Source organism: Myxine glutinosa, chromosome 1 (genome assembly GCF_964187855.1).
Source record: "Myxine glutinosa chromosome 1, kmMyxGlut1.1, whole genome shotgun sequence".
Classification (NCBI taxonomy): Eukaryota; Metazoa; Chordata; class Myxini; order Myxiniformes; family Myxinidae; genus Myxine; species Myxine glutinosa.
The window spans coordinates 169,988,523-170,001,067 of NC_136261.1; the positions used below are offsets into that span (position 1 = coordinate 169,988,523).

Below are 12,545 nucleotides of genomic sequence, written 5' to 3' on the forward strand. Positions count from 1 at the left end.
GCTCCCTACCCCTTAGGACGATATTAACACCATCACAATATGTCTGCACAGTCCTAGATGAAGACCACTCAGCGGTCAAACGTTAGACCTGAATCTTGCCAGCTGGGCGGTTGTCATTTTGAATGCGGATCTTCCCAACTCACAAAGTTTTTTTGTTTTAACGCAATTTATGATCTGCATTACCACAGAGAATGAAATACCGGTATGCCAATGGTTTTCCCAAATGTTCAACATTCTTAAGTACTTTTTTCATCCAATCATTTTCAACATGGAATAAAACTTTGCACTTCACATGGCATCAGGTTTGCAGATGAAATAAAAAAGTAAATAAACATATGTCACCCACAGGGTGAACCGTATCTTGCCAAAATGTGAAAATTCCGTTTTTTCGTCATGACGTCATCAAATGACGTCATAGCGTCAAACTGTTTACAGATCTGGGAAGCACTCATCAAGGGCATTCATATGAGGTATTACTCGATATGGTACCTACGATTTCAAAATTTGACCTTGGGGTCAATAATTTTCGACCTCCAGCGCTAACCATGAAGGTCAAGGCCGATCGCCACCAAAAACTAATCAGCTGAGCGCCGGACCATATACTAGATTCCCATGAAGTTTGGAGACGATCCGATCAAAGTTACTCAAAAAATAAGGGTTTCGTTGACCTCCATGATTGACCACAAAGTGACCTTGACCTTTGACCTTGACCTTCAAAATTTTGTGTGCTGAAGGGTATCTCTATAGGACTCTGATATGCGAAGTTACAGGAGTTTCCAATAATAACTGTGGTCTACAGAGTGATCTAAACGTGAAAAAAAATGATTAACCACAAACAAAAAAACAAAAAAACAAAAAACAAACAAACAAACAAACATACAAGCTGACTAATACATCTTGCAAAAACTTCGTTTTGGCAAGATAATAAATTGATGAAATAATTGGAATGAATAAATAAAGCAACAAACAAACAAAAGTAAATACAGTAAACAGGAAAAGTGGGGGAAACATAAGCCTCAACTCCATCCCTCAAAAATAATAATAAACTAGAACGGCACTCGGTAGAGCGCAAACCTCCGCCAGGCTGAACAGTTAATGTTTTGTATCCCACTGATAGGCCGGATCTGGATTCGGACCTGAACCAAAATCTAATCAGCTCGTTCTTGTCTCCTAACCAACTGATCCACCAAGTTTTGTCGTAACTTGTCCATAACTTTTTGAGATATAGTGCTATGTATCGGTTTTAGCCTGATTTCTCAATTGAGGAAAAATCACTTGAAAATTAAATAATTATCGTATCCTTTCTTATTGTGGTCTTTCCGTCTTCTACCGACTCCTCTCCGGCCTTGCTCCCCCAGCTCTCTCTGTGCTCTGTCCCCCCAATATACCTTCAGGTCGCACAAGATCTGCCTACAACCCTCTTATGGTTAAACTGCCAAAATCTAGGCTCTCTGCTCACCTTCACTCCTTCATTCCCCTTTTCTCCCGCCTCTGGAACAAACTCCCCCACTCTCTTCAATCCCACTCCTCCCTCCAGGTCTTTAAAACAGCAGTTCACCACCAGCTCTTATCTTCCCCCATCCAAAACCTTGATCTTTTCTACCCCCGCTAATTCACCCCAGATACACTTCTTTTTTTCTTTTTTTTTTGAAATTCCAACTTCTTTCATGGAAGTCCTTGCAGTGTTCATATGTTTTATACCTCTCCCACCTCCCCACAAACCCTCCCCCTAAAACATTTCTCCCGATGTCCCTGCTCTCAAATGTTGTGTTTGTGTCCTCTCTCCCCATCTTGTCTACCGCTCCCCTTATTTTTTGTGTTTTATGTGTCGGTTTGACTTTTTGTGTGATTAATGTTAGCTCTTTCACGAGCCTCGACCTTGTATACGAAAAAAAACAAAAAAAAAACCGAATCCATATTCAGATCTTCACCAAAATCGAATCTATTAGTCCATGTGAAACACACAACATATCCACCAAGTTTCGGCCAAATCCGTCCATAGCTTTTTGAGATATCCTGCTATGTATCGTTTTTGGCCATATCTCCCAATGGTGAAGAATCACACAAAAAAACTCTAGTAGCCGGATCCGAATCTGGATCTTCACCATAATCTAATCATTTTGTCCTCGTCACATACGTTACATCTCTGCCAAATTACGTCCGAATCCATCCACAACTTTTTGAGATATCTTGTTCACAGTCAAACAAGCAAACAGCCAAACAAGCAGGGGTGAAAACACAACCTCCATCCACCTTTGGTGGCGGAGGTAATTAAGAAGCATTTCCATGTTCCTGTTCTCACAAGTGCGGTTGGGGTTTATGTGTTCGCTGAGGAGAGGTAGTGAGGCCAGGCTAACAACTAGGCGCCGGCCAAACCAGAAAGAGGATGCGGGTCCGTAATCGCGGTGCAGGTGCTCCAGAAACGCGTGCAGACTGCCAGCAGCAACAATGTCTGCTAGATTACCGTCTCTGCAAGAGACATTTCCACGGGGTTTAAAAGAGAACATTCCATGCAATTTACAAAAAAAAATCTAAAATCAAATGTTATGCCCCATGTATTTTTAAAGATACATTTGTTTTAATTACTGCAAGAAGTGCTTGAAAAGGTAATAGAATAATTATTATTTTCCAGTTGGACGTAAGAACTTAAAGTGTTGAAATGTTTATCTGGTTATATTTCAGCAAAGCAGACACCATTACGTTTACCAGAAAAGCTGCTTTGCTGTGATTTATCTCGGTAACGTGCCCAGCAGTATTGCAGCATCGTGTGAAACAGATCAAACTAGAACGGCACTTGGTAGCGCATACCTTAGCCAGGCTGAACAGTTTATGTTTTGTATCCCACTGATAGGCCGGATCTGGATTCGGACCTGAACCAAAATCTAATCGGCTTGTTCTTGTCACCGAACCAACTCATCCCCCCAAGTTTATGCATAACTTTTTTAAATAACATGTGACTCGTACATATCGCTTTTGGCCTGATCTCTCAATGGTGAATAATCATTTAAAGATGAATTAATTCTCTTATCCAAATCCATATTCAGATCTTCACCAAAATCTAATCGATTCGTCCTTGTCACACACAAAACCTCTCCACCAAGTTTTGTCCAAATCCGTCCATAACTTTTGGAGATATCTATATCTATCTCTATCTCTATATATCCCTATTTGTGAACGTCTGTTGTTCGGTTTTGCCTCATGGACAGCCTAAGGAAGTGACTTTGAGAGGAAGGAGGGGGTTCATGGGGGGTAACTTTTCACGACAAAAAACAAGGCGCATCACATTTAGACTAGGGGCGTGCCCTAACAGGACAGAATGTCCTGTGGACAAACGAGACCAAATTAGAGCTGTTTGGTAAAGCACATCATCTCTATGTTTACAGAAAACAAAATGAAGCCTTCAAAGAAAAGAACACCTTCCCTACAGTCAAACATCGAGGAGGTTCATTGATGTTTTGGGGTTGCTGTGCTGCCTCTGGGCACTGGGTGCCTTGAATGTGTGCTTGAATGTGTGCATCATGAAATCAGGAGATTACAAGGCATTTTGGAGCGCAATGTTCAACCCAGTGTCAGAAAGCTGGGTCTCCGTGGAAGGTCATGGGTCTTGCAGTAGGACAATGACCCCAAACACACTTCAAAAAGCACCCGGGAATGGTTCAAGACAAAACGCTGGACTGTTCTGAAGAGGCCAGCAATGAGTCCAGATCTAGATCCCATTGAACACCTGTGGAGAGATCTTAAAACAGCAGATGGGAGAAGGCACCCTTCAAATCTGGGGGAACTGGAGCAGTTTGCACAATAAGAGTGGGCCAAACTGCCAGTAGAGAGGTGTAGGAAGCTCATTCATGGCTAGAGGAAGCGCTTAACTGCAGTTATTTTGTCCAAAGGCTGCGCTACCAAATATTAAATCTCAGGTGTCAATAATTTTGTCAATGCTATTTCTCTTTATTTTCTCATTTAAAAGGATATATTAAGTTCTGATTCAAAAACAAAGATTCTGTAATATTAACAGTGAAATAAAGAATTGTGGAGGCCAAATACTTTTGTCAATTTCAACTTGTTTTTTGAGAAAATAGAAAAAAAAAGTTATTTGGAAAAAGTGCAAGGGTGCCAATATTTTTGGCCACGACTGTAACTACTGCTAGGAAGGTAATGGCAAAGCACCCAGTATAACATTTGCCAAGAAACTGTTTCGGCAGCACTGACGCTCTAAAACAGAATATGGGACTTCAGAAATAAGAAAATGATAGCAAATGGGACACCCAGCTTAAAATCCATCCAAAAGTTGTCACACTTTGTCCTACGAAGCAACATTCCGACAGTTTATAGTCGCATCGGGAATCGAACACAGAGTAGACAGCTAAAGGCAGGTACTCTACAGCTACACCATCGTGTCAGACTTTGGGACAAGCACACATTAATACATCATCATCTTCAAAACGTTGTCCCGAAGGCCACCCTTGAAAGAACTAAAAAGGAGTCCATTCGGATCTGTAGGGTGAATAGAAGTCAAAATCGCCCAGTGATTGTGAGGACCCATGATGTTTTCAAGTTAATTTGAGGTTTCTACTACTGTACCGTTAGGTTCATGTGAGATCATGTATTATTGTGATATTAGACTTGTGCCACGTCAGTAATGGCGTAGATTCTCCAAACGAGTGTCAGTTTCTTTAGCGTCCCAATGTGATACTCTAGTATTGAGGGTTGTCTCCTCCTTGGGCACAAAATGTATGATCGTGACACCGAATGTCGCAGAAAAGATTCAAATACTAGCCAAAAGCAAATTTGAATTGCTGCGGTCGTTTTTGTTTTTGTTTATCAACGCATCTTTCTCGACATCCAATCAGTGATTGAGACCCAATAATGGTGAGCTCAAAAATTAATCTCCTAATGATGATGTACAAAAGACATAACTCAATCGCAGCCTCAAAGTCTCTAAGAGTGGTGCGAGTTGTCTTTTTGGTAAGAGCTTACTTTTAAACCTGAGGAAAAACAGCAGGGACAACAATATTTACACTTTTAAAAAGGGGGCCTCATGTCGAAGTCCTCAAATCATTCATTTACAAACTGAGATTGAACTAGCAAATGCTGACTTAGCTTCCTTTATGGTGAAAAGAAAGTGCAAAAACAGTACTTTTCATCCGTTGGAGACAGGCCTGGAAATCCAGTCGATTTCCTCGATGCCTGAAACAAAATGATTTTGCTTTCATAAATGTGGGAAAGGAAACAGTCGGCTTATAACGGCCATTATCAATCACCTCCAATCATAAATTATTGCAATGTACATTTTATCTTCGATGGCATTTTAAAACTTGATTGTTTAAACTGATGGGGAAATTCCCAAATAGGGACCATATACACCTTACAAGCACTAAAACCATGGATTCTTCTACTCCCTTTACTTTACTTCTTCCTTGTGTGCTCAATGCATTTCCCAACCAGAAGCCCTTTCCACTTAAAATCACCTTCCTTCTCTTTTCCATTTCCTTTCAACCGATCGACTAACCAACTGTGACATTGACTAGAGGATTCCAGCATGCCCACTTACACTACTAGAGTTACCATACGTCCTGTTTTCCCCCAATATGTCCTCCTTTTCGGTCCTTAAATGTCCGTCCGATCGGGTTTTTATAAATATCTGCACATATGCAAGTTTTGCCGTTTTTTTGATTTTGCATTTTCAAAGGGATATATTTTCATATGTGGGATACTTTTTTACCTTATTTATTTTGTTTTTACACTTATTTTATATTAATTAATTTATTTATTAATTTATTTATCTTATATTTATTTTGCAAACAATTTTTGTACATTTTCTTATGGTGATAGCATGTGTTTATGTAATGTTTCGACCAGGACAACTTGGTACAAGTCCGTACTCCATCATGTCATAATGGACGCGTTTGAACATCACGCGTAGACTTCCTGTCCAGCCTCGCAGTGAGAGAGTCCAGTGGCATTCCTTTCTGAGTCCGTACCGTTATACATTTGTTGATTTTCCTTTGATTTTTTTCTTTACAAAGCCAAAACGAAAGTGTAAATTTGCTGCAGAACTAAAGACAAAATTCCTGTGTTTTCAAAGTGGTTGAGAAAAATGGGAGGCCGAGTGCTTGGTATGTAGAGCTGGTACGTACGTCTCTGTGGCAAATAAAGGTGCTATTGAATTACAATCTTATGTGGACTCGGACAAGCACAAAAAAGCAGTTCGAGGAGAGAGCTTGTCAACCTCATTAGCAAAATTGAAGGCCTGAAAAAAAAATTTGAAATGTGAAAGTCAAAATTGTAGGTGAAATCATCGACAGGTAAAGAGGTCACACTGAAATTGGAATAATTATAACATTGATTTTTGAGGCCGTAACACTTGTTCTTATTTATAGATACACAATGTAGACAACATTTAGTATACAGTATATATAACATTAATACAAGATGAATTGGTAGATACTGACACAGATAGACCCCTACCCCCCTACTCTTTTCTAATATTTATTTTTATTGTCCTCTGCGTCCTCTTTTTTTGAAAATCAAATATGGTAACCCTAACTTGCACGCATGGCTTTGTTATGGCTTGCCTTGCCAATGGCGTGTCTTTATGCACACCTGATACCACTTCCCCTATCCCACACGAGGCGAACAGACCCAAGTAACTTAGTGGAGTCAGAGAGTTAGGAACGCATTAGGGAGCAGAACGCTAAATTCTCGGGTAAAGTTTTTTCTCTGTTGATTATATATTAATGTATATGACCTATATAAAGATATCCAGGTGGGTGTGAAGTTGTCACCATTGGGAAATTTGATAATATTCAAGATTTCAAAATTGTTGCTAATCTGAAAATGGTTTCACCAATATTTTGGCTAATAAGGCATATACAGTCTTAATTTTGATGTATTTAGCCATATTTCCTAGGTTTAAAAAGCCAATAGGAATACTATTTATAAATTTGGGTCACTTGGTCAGGGAAGTCAAGACCACATTCATGAGGTATGGTCATGGTAAAAGTGGCATCATTGGAATCACTGAGGCCAGAAACACTAAAGACATCGGCATACAGCTTCCATGCTTGTAACACGGTGGTAATCTGGATTTGATGAGAACGCACAAATACCACAAACCTCATGATTTCTGATCATGTGCTTGTTAAAGTGGACATCTCACTGGCCATTCTCAGAGAGCCTCCTCAGCGCCGACGAGTCTGGCATTTCACTCAGGCCGACTGGCACGGTCTGCAAGCAGCCATCAATCAACTGGACTGGTCTCCCATCTCTAATGCCTCTGACATCAATTCTTCCTGGGAATTCTTCCAAAGCAAACTGCTCTCTCTCATGCACAGATTTATCCCATCTCGTCTTCAGTTGTCTTACCCTTCCTCCCGTCCATGGTACACTGAATATTGTGGTGAGGCAGTTGCCCTGAAACAACTTGCCTTTGCGTCTTGGAAGGCAAATCCAACTGAAGGCAATCTCAGTTCCTTCCACCAAGCTCGAAACAAGTGTGTTTCTACCCTCAGGAGTGCCAGGAAGCACTATCTCTCCACACTCAAGATTGAACTCTCAAACCTGTCTCCTTCCTCCAAATCCTGGTGGCGTCTGGTCAAATCCGTTTCTGGTGTTTGTTCCCCCTCCATCCCCTCCCTTACCTCAAATGGCTACACAGTTGACACTGCACATGACAAAGCCGAATGCCTCAACTCTGTGTTTGCCTCAAAATCTTGTGTCCCAAACCCATCTCTCTCTGTTCCCACCTTTCCCAGTCGAACCCAACTGCTCCTGGACTCTGTGTCCTTCTCTCCTGACAAGGTGGAGAAGTTTTTATCAAACCTCTCAAACCTGGAGATCTCGCGAGATCTTGGAGACGGCGGCAGGGATTTTCGAAGCTCCACACGGTCTCCACGTTTTTCGAAGTTAAGTCTGTTCACAATTGTATTTTGTCGAAACTGTATTTATCTTTCGGTGTGTGAAGTTATTGTGTGCAACTTTGGTTGTTTCTCGGTGTTTATCTTTCATAAATTGATCGTCTGTTTGCCGTGTCGCGAGCAAGGCCTTGTACAGTGTGCACTGTACAACCTTGAGGCTTTGTTTTTCTCTCAGTGGTCCGTCGTTTGTGATCCAATAACTTTCGTTCTCTGTATTCCCAGGCTTTTCACCCATAGCCTACTTCCTTGTGTAAATCTCAACTCAAAAAAAAAAAAAAAAAAAAAAAAAAAAAAAACATTTCCTTCTCTGTTCTCATTCGTTTATTCATTCTTATTCGTTCGTTCGTTCTTCGACCACGTGTTTCTCCCCCATTTCCCCAGATAGTTTTCACTCATTAACCTTCAATGTTTACACTTTCCCCTCAAGTTATGTATTCCGTCATATTTTATAACACCTTTTTCTTCTTCTTCTTTAAAAGGCTGCTTTCGACTTGCTCACCAAATCAATTCATCCCAAAAAAAATATCCATCTCCTATAGTGCCTTTTTTCTACATTCCCTAAACTCTCCTGCACTCCATCCTCCATCCAGCGTCCTTAAACGTATTTTTAACTCGAAGGTCACAAGAAACTCATTTTGCAATAAATGTTCGTTTCCCATAAATCGTACACTTTCAAAAATCCAATCTCACCCCTCCCCTCCAAATCTTCCCCATAACCCCTCCCCTCCAAATCTTCCCCATCACCCCTCCCCTCCAAATCTTCCCCATCACCCATCCCTTTCAAATCTCCCCCCTTGCCCCCTCCCTCCTAAACTACCCCCTCACCCCTCCCCGCCAAGACGCCCCCTCGCCCCTCCCCTCCTAGACTCCTGCCTCACCCCTCCCCTCCAAATCTCCCCCATATCCCATCCCTTTCAAATCCCTCCCCTTGTCCCTTCCCTCCCAAACTCCCCCCTCACCCCTCCCCTTCAAATCTCCCCACCCTCATTGCTTCTCAATTTCCCCCCTCTCACTCCCCCTCCTCAAAGCGTCCTCCCCGCTTCTTCCCCCTTCAACCTCTCACCTCCATCTCCCCCAACCTTCTGCCTTGCTCTTCCCCCTCCTCAAATAACACCTCATTGTGGCTCACCCAATCACCATCAAACCTTTTGTCCGCCCCATCCTTCCCTTTCTCCGAGCTATTCTGAAATCTCTGACACACCTTCAACAGCTCTCCCTACCTCTTCCACCTCTTCCACATCTTACCCTACCCCTCCTCCCCCCTGTTCTGTATCTGATGCTCCCCCTTCCTCTTCATTAACGGTATGGACCTCAAACATCCGGGGCCTTCGTTCAAACTTAACTGATCTCTCCATACAGGTTGCTTCTGTCAAACCAGACGTGATCTGCTTAACAGAAACTTTCCTCCTTTATGATGTCTCTGATTCCATAGTATCTCTCCCGGGCTACTCCCTCCTCCGGTATGATAGACCTGAGCCTCGTCCTGGAGGCGGGGTTGCTATCTTTATCAAAAACTCTCTTCCTCACTCGCCCTGCACTGCACTCTCTCCACCTCACCCCCAGGAATACCTCTGGCTACGGCTTCCCCTTCGCTCCCACCTCTTGTTCATATGTGTGTTGTACCGTCCACCAAACAGTGATGACTCCATCTACATCTCGCTGTCTGATGATATGGACCAACTTCTATCTACTCATCCCAACTCTCTCTTCCTCATATGTGGTGACTTCAACTGTCATCATGCCAGTTGGCTGGGTGTGGGTACCTCTCTCACCAGCCATGGCTCCTCAGCAAAGGACTTCTGCGACTCACTGGGACTGACACAATCTGTCAATTTCCCGACCCGGATCTCAGTCAACGGAACATCTTCTCTTCTGGACTTGGTTATGACTAACTTCCCTGAAAATGTCTGCTGCTCTTCTTCTGCTCCGATCGGATCATCTGATCATGTCCTTGTTAAAGTGGACATCTCTCTGACCATCCTCAGGGAGCCTGCTCAGCGTCGACGAGTCTGGCATTTCACTCAGGCCAACTGGCACGGTCTTCAAGCAGCCATCAATCATCTGGACTGGTCTCCCATCTCTACCACCTCTGACATCAACTCATCCTGGGAATTCTTCCAAAGTAAATTGCTCTCTCTCATGCACAGATTTATCCCATCTCGTCTTCAGTTGTCATACCCTTCCTCCCGTCCATGGTACACGGAATCTTGTGGTGAGGCTGTTGCCCAGAAACAACTTGCCTTCGTCTCCTGGAAAGCAAATCCAACGGAAGGAAATCTCATTTCCTTTCACAAAGCCCGAAACAAGTGTGTGTCCACCCTCAGGAGAGCCAGGAAACAATATCTCTCCGTTCTCAAGACCGAACTCTCTTATCTGTCTCCCTCTTCCAAATCCTGGTGGCGTCTGGTCAAATCCGTTTCTGGTGTTTGTTCCCCCTCCATCCCCTCCCTTACCTCAAACGGCTACACAGCTGACTCCGCACGTGAAAAAGCTGAATGCCTCAACTCTGTGTTTGCCTCTAAATCTTGTGTCCCAAACCCATCCCTCTCTGTACCCACCATACCCAGTCATACCCTGCTGCTCCTGGACTCCGTGTCCTTTCCTCCTGACAAGGTGGAAAAGTTTCTGTCAACCCTCGACTCTGATTCTGCAACTGGACCCGATGGCATCAGCCCACGGGTCCTAAAATCCTGCTCTGCTGCTCTATCTCACCCTCTCTCTGTTCTCTTCACCCTCTCTTTTGCTCAAGGTCAACTGCCATCTGCTTGGAAATCAGCCAACATCACCGCTTTGCACAAAAAAGGTGCAAAAACAGATCCTAGCAACTACAGACCAATCAGCCTTCTCCCAATTATCAGCAAAGTCATGGAATCCATCATTGCTTCTGATATGAAATCTTTCCTCTTCTCCAATGGCTTGATCTCTGATCATCAATTTGGTTTCAGACCAGGTCACTCTACTCTGGACATGCTGCTTCTGCTGTCTCAACAATGGATGGAGGTCCTCAATGCCAAACAGGAAATTAGAGCTGTCTCCCTCGACATATCACGTGCCTTCGACACGGTCTGGCACCCCGCTCTGCTCACCAAACTCTCCTCCTTTGGTATCCATGGAAATCTCCACGCATGGCTGGCGGACTTCCTCTCTAGTCGTCGTCAACGTGTGGCCCTGAATGGGTTTCTCTCATCTCCTCTTCCTGTTCAGGCTGGAGTTCCCCAAGGCAGTGTTCTGGGCCCCGTGCTTTTTCTGGTCTTCATCAATGATCTCTCTGACTCTCTCGAAAATCCTCTCTATCTCTTTGCTGATGACTCCACTCTCTGCCGCTCCATTCCTCTTCCCTCAGATCGGCAGTCTGCTGCCTCCTCACTCTCTGAAGACCTGGACAAAATCACAGACTGGTCAAACAAGTGGAACATGTCTTTCAATCCTGACAAATCTCACACTCTTACTATGTCTCTCCGAAAAGATCGACTGGACAACCCTCCCATCTACTTTCTCAACAATCCTCTCCAAGAAGTTCTGTCGCTCAAGATTTTGGGTCTCACTATCTGCCATGATCTTTCTTGGGAAAACCACATTTCCAAGCTGGCCTCCAAAGCCAGTCGCCGACTGGGCATCCTCCGTCGTGCGAAGTCCTTCCTCGGCACACCTGAGCTCCTCACCACATACAAGGCTTTCATCCGCAGCTCAATGGAATACTGTTCTCCCCTATGGGCCGGTGCTCCTGCCTCACACCTAGCTCGGCTTCACGCTGTTGAAACCAAAGCTTTCAGAATTATTGGAATCTCCCGCGATGAAGCTATCTCTGAGGGCCTTTCACTCACTCACCGCAGGCAGGTAGGTGGTCTTTCTGTCTTCTACCGACTCCTCTCCGGCCTTGCACCCCCAGCTCTCTCTGTGCTCTGTCCCCCAAATATTCCTACAGGTCGCACAAGATCTGCCAGCAACCCTCTGATGGTTAAACTGCCGAAATCTCGGCTCTCCGCTCACCTTCACTCTTTCATTCCTCTTTTCTCCCGCCTCTGGAACAAACTCCCTCACTCCCTTCAATCCCACTCCTCCCTCCAGGTCTTTAAAACAGCTGTTCACCACCATCTCTTATCTTCCCCCATCCAAAACCTTGATCTTTTCTACCCCCGCTAATTCACCCCAGATCCACCTTGTTTGAAATTCCAACTTCTTTCCTGGAAGTCCTGGCAGTGTCCATATGTTTTATACCTCTCCCACTGCCCCCTTCCCACGCCCCCCCCCCCAAAGCCCTCGCCCTCTCTCAGATCTCTCGATGTCTCCATGTCTCTCGGTCCCTGCTCTCAAATGTTGTGTTTGTGTCCTTCCCCCTCTCTCCCCATCTTGTCTACCGCTCCCTATGTTATATGTTTTATGTGTCGGTTTGTCTTTCTGTGTGATTAATGTTCGCTCTTTCACGAGCCTCGATCTTGTATACAAAACAAAAAAAAAAAAAAAACCTCGACTCTGATTCTGCAACTGGACCAGATGGTATCAGCCCTTGGGTCCTAAAATCCTGCTCTGCCGCTCTATCTCACCCTCTCTCTGTTCTTTTCACCCTCTCTTTTGCTCAAGGTCATCTGCCAGCATCTTGGAAATCAGCAAACATTACCGCTTTACACAAAA

The 12,545-nt window shown here is 43.9% G+C and overlaps 1 protein-coding gene across 1 annotated transcript in view; it reads right to left on the reverse strand.

Moving 5' to 3' along the window:
* Positions 1-12,545, reverse strand: part of CYP20A1 (cytochrome P450 family 20 subfamily A member 1) — a 40,432-nt gene that overhangs the window by 24,845 nt on the left and 3,042 nt on the right. Inside the window, exons 2-3 of the mRNA XM_068121994.2 lie at positions 5,135-5,184; positions 2,303-2,469 (exon numbers count right to left, since the gene is read on the reverse strand). Coding sequence (XP_067978095.2) covers positions 2,303-2,469; positions 5,135-5,184 — 217 coding nt within the window. The remainder of the gene's footprint in view (positions 1-2,302; positions 2,470-5,134; positions 5,185-12,545) is intronic.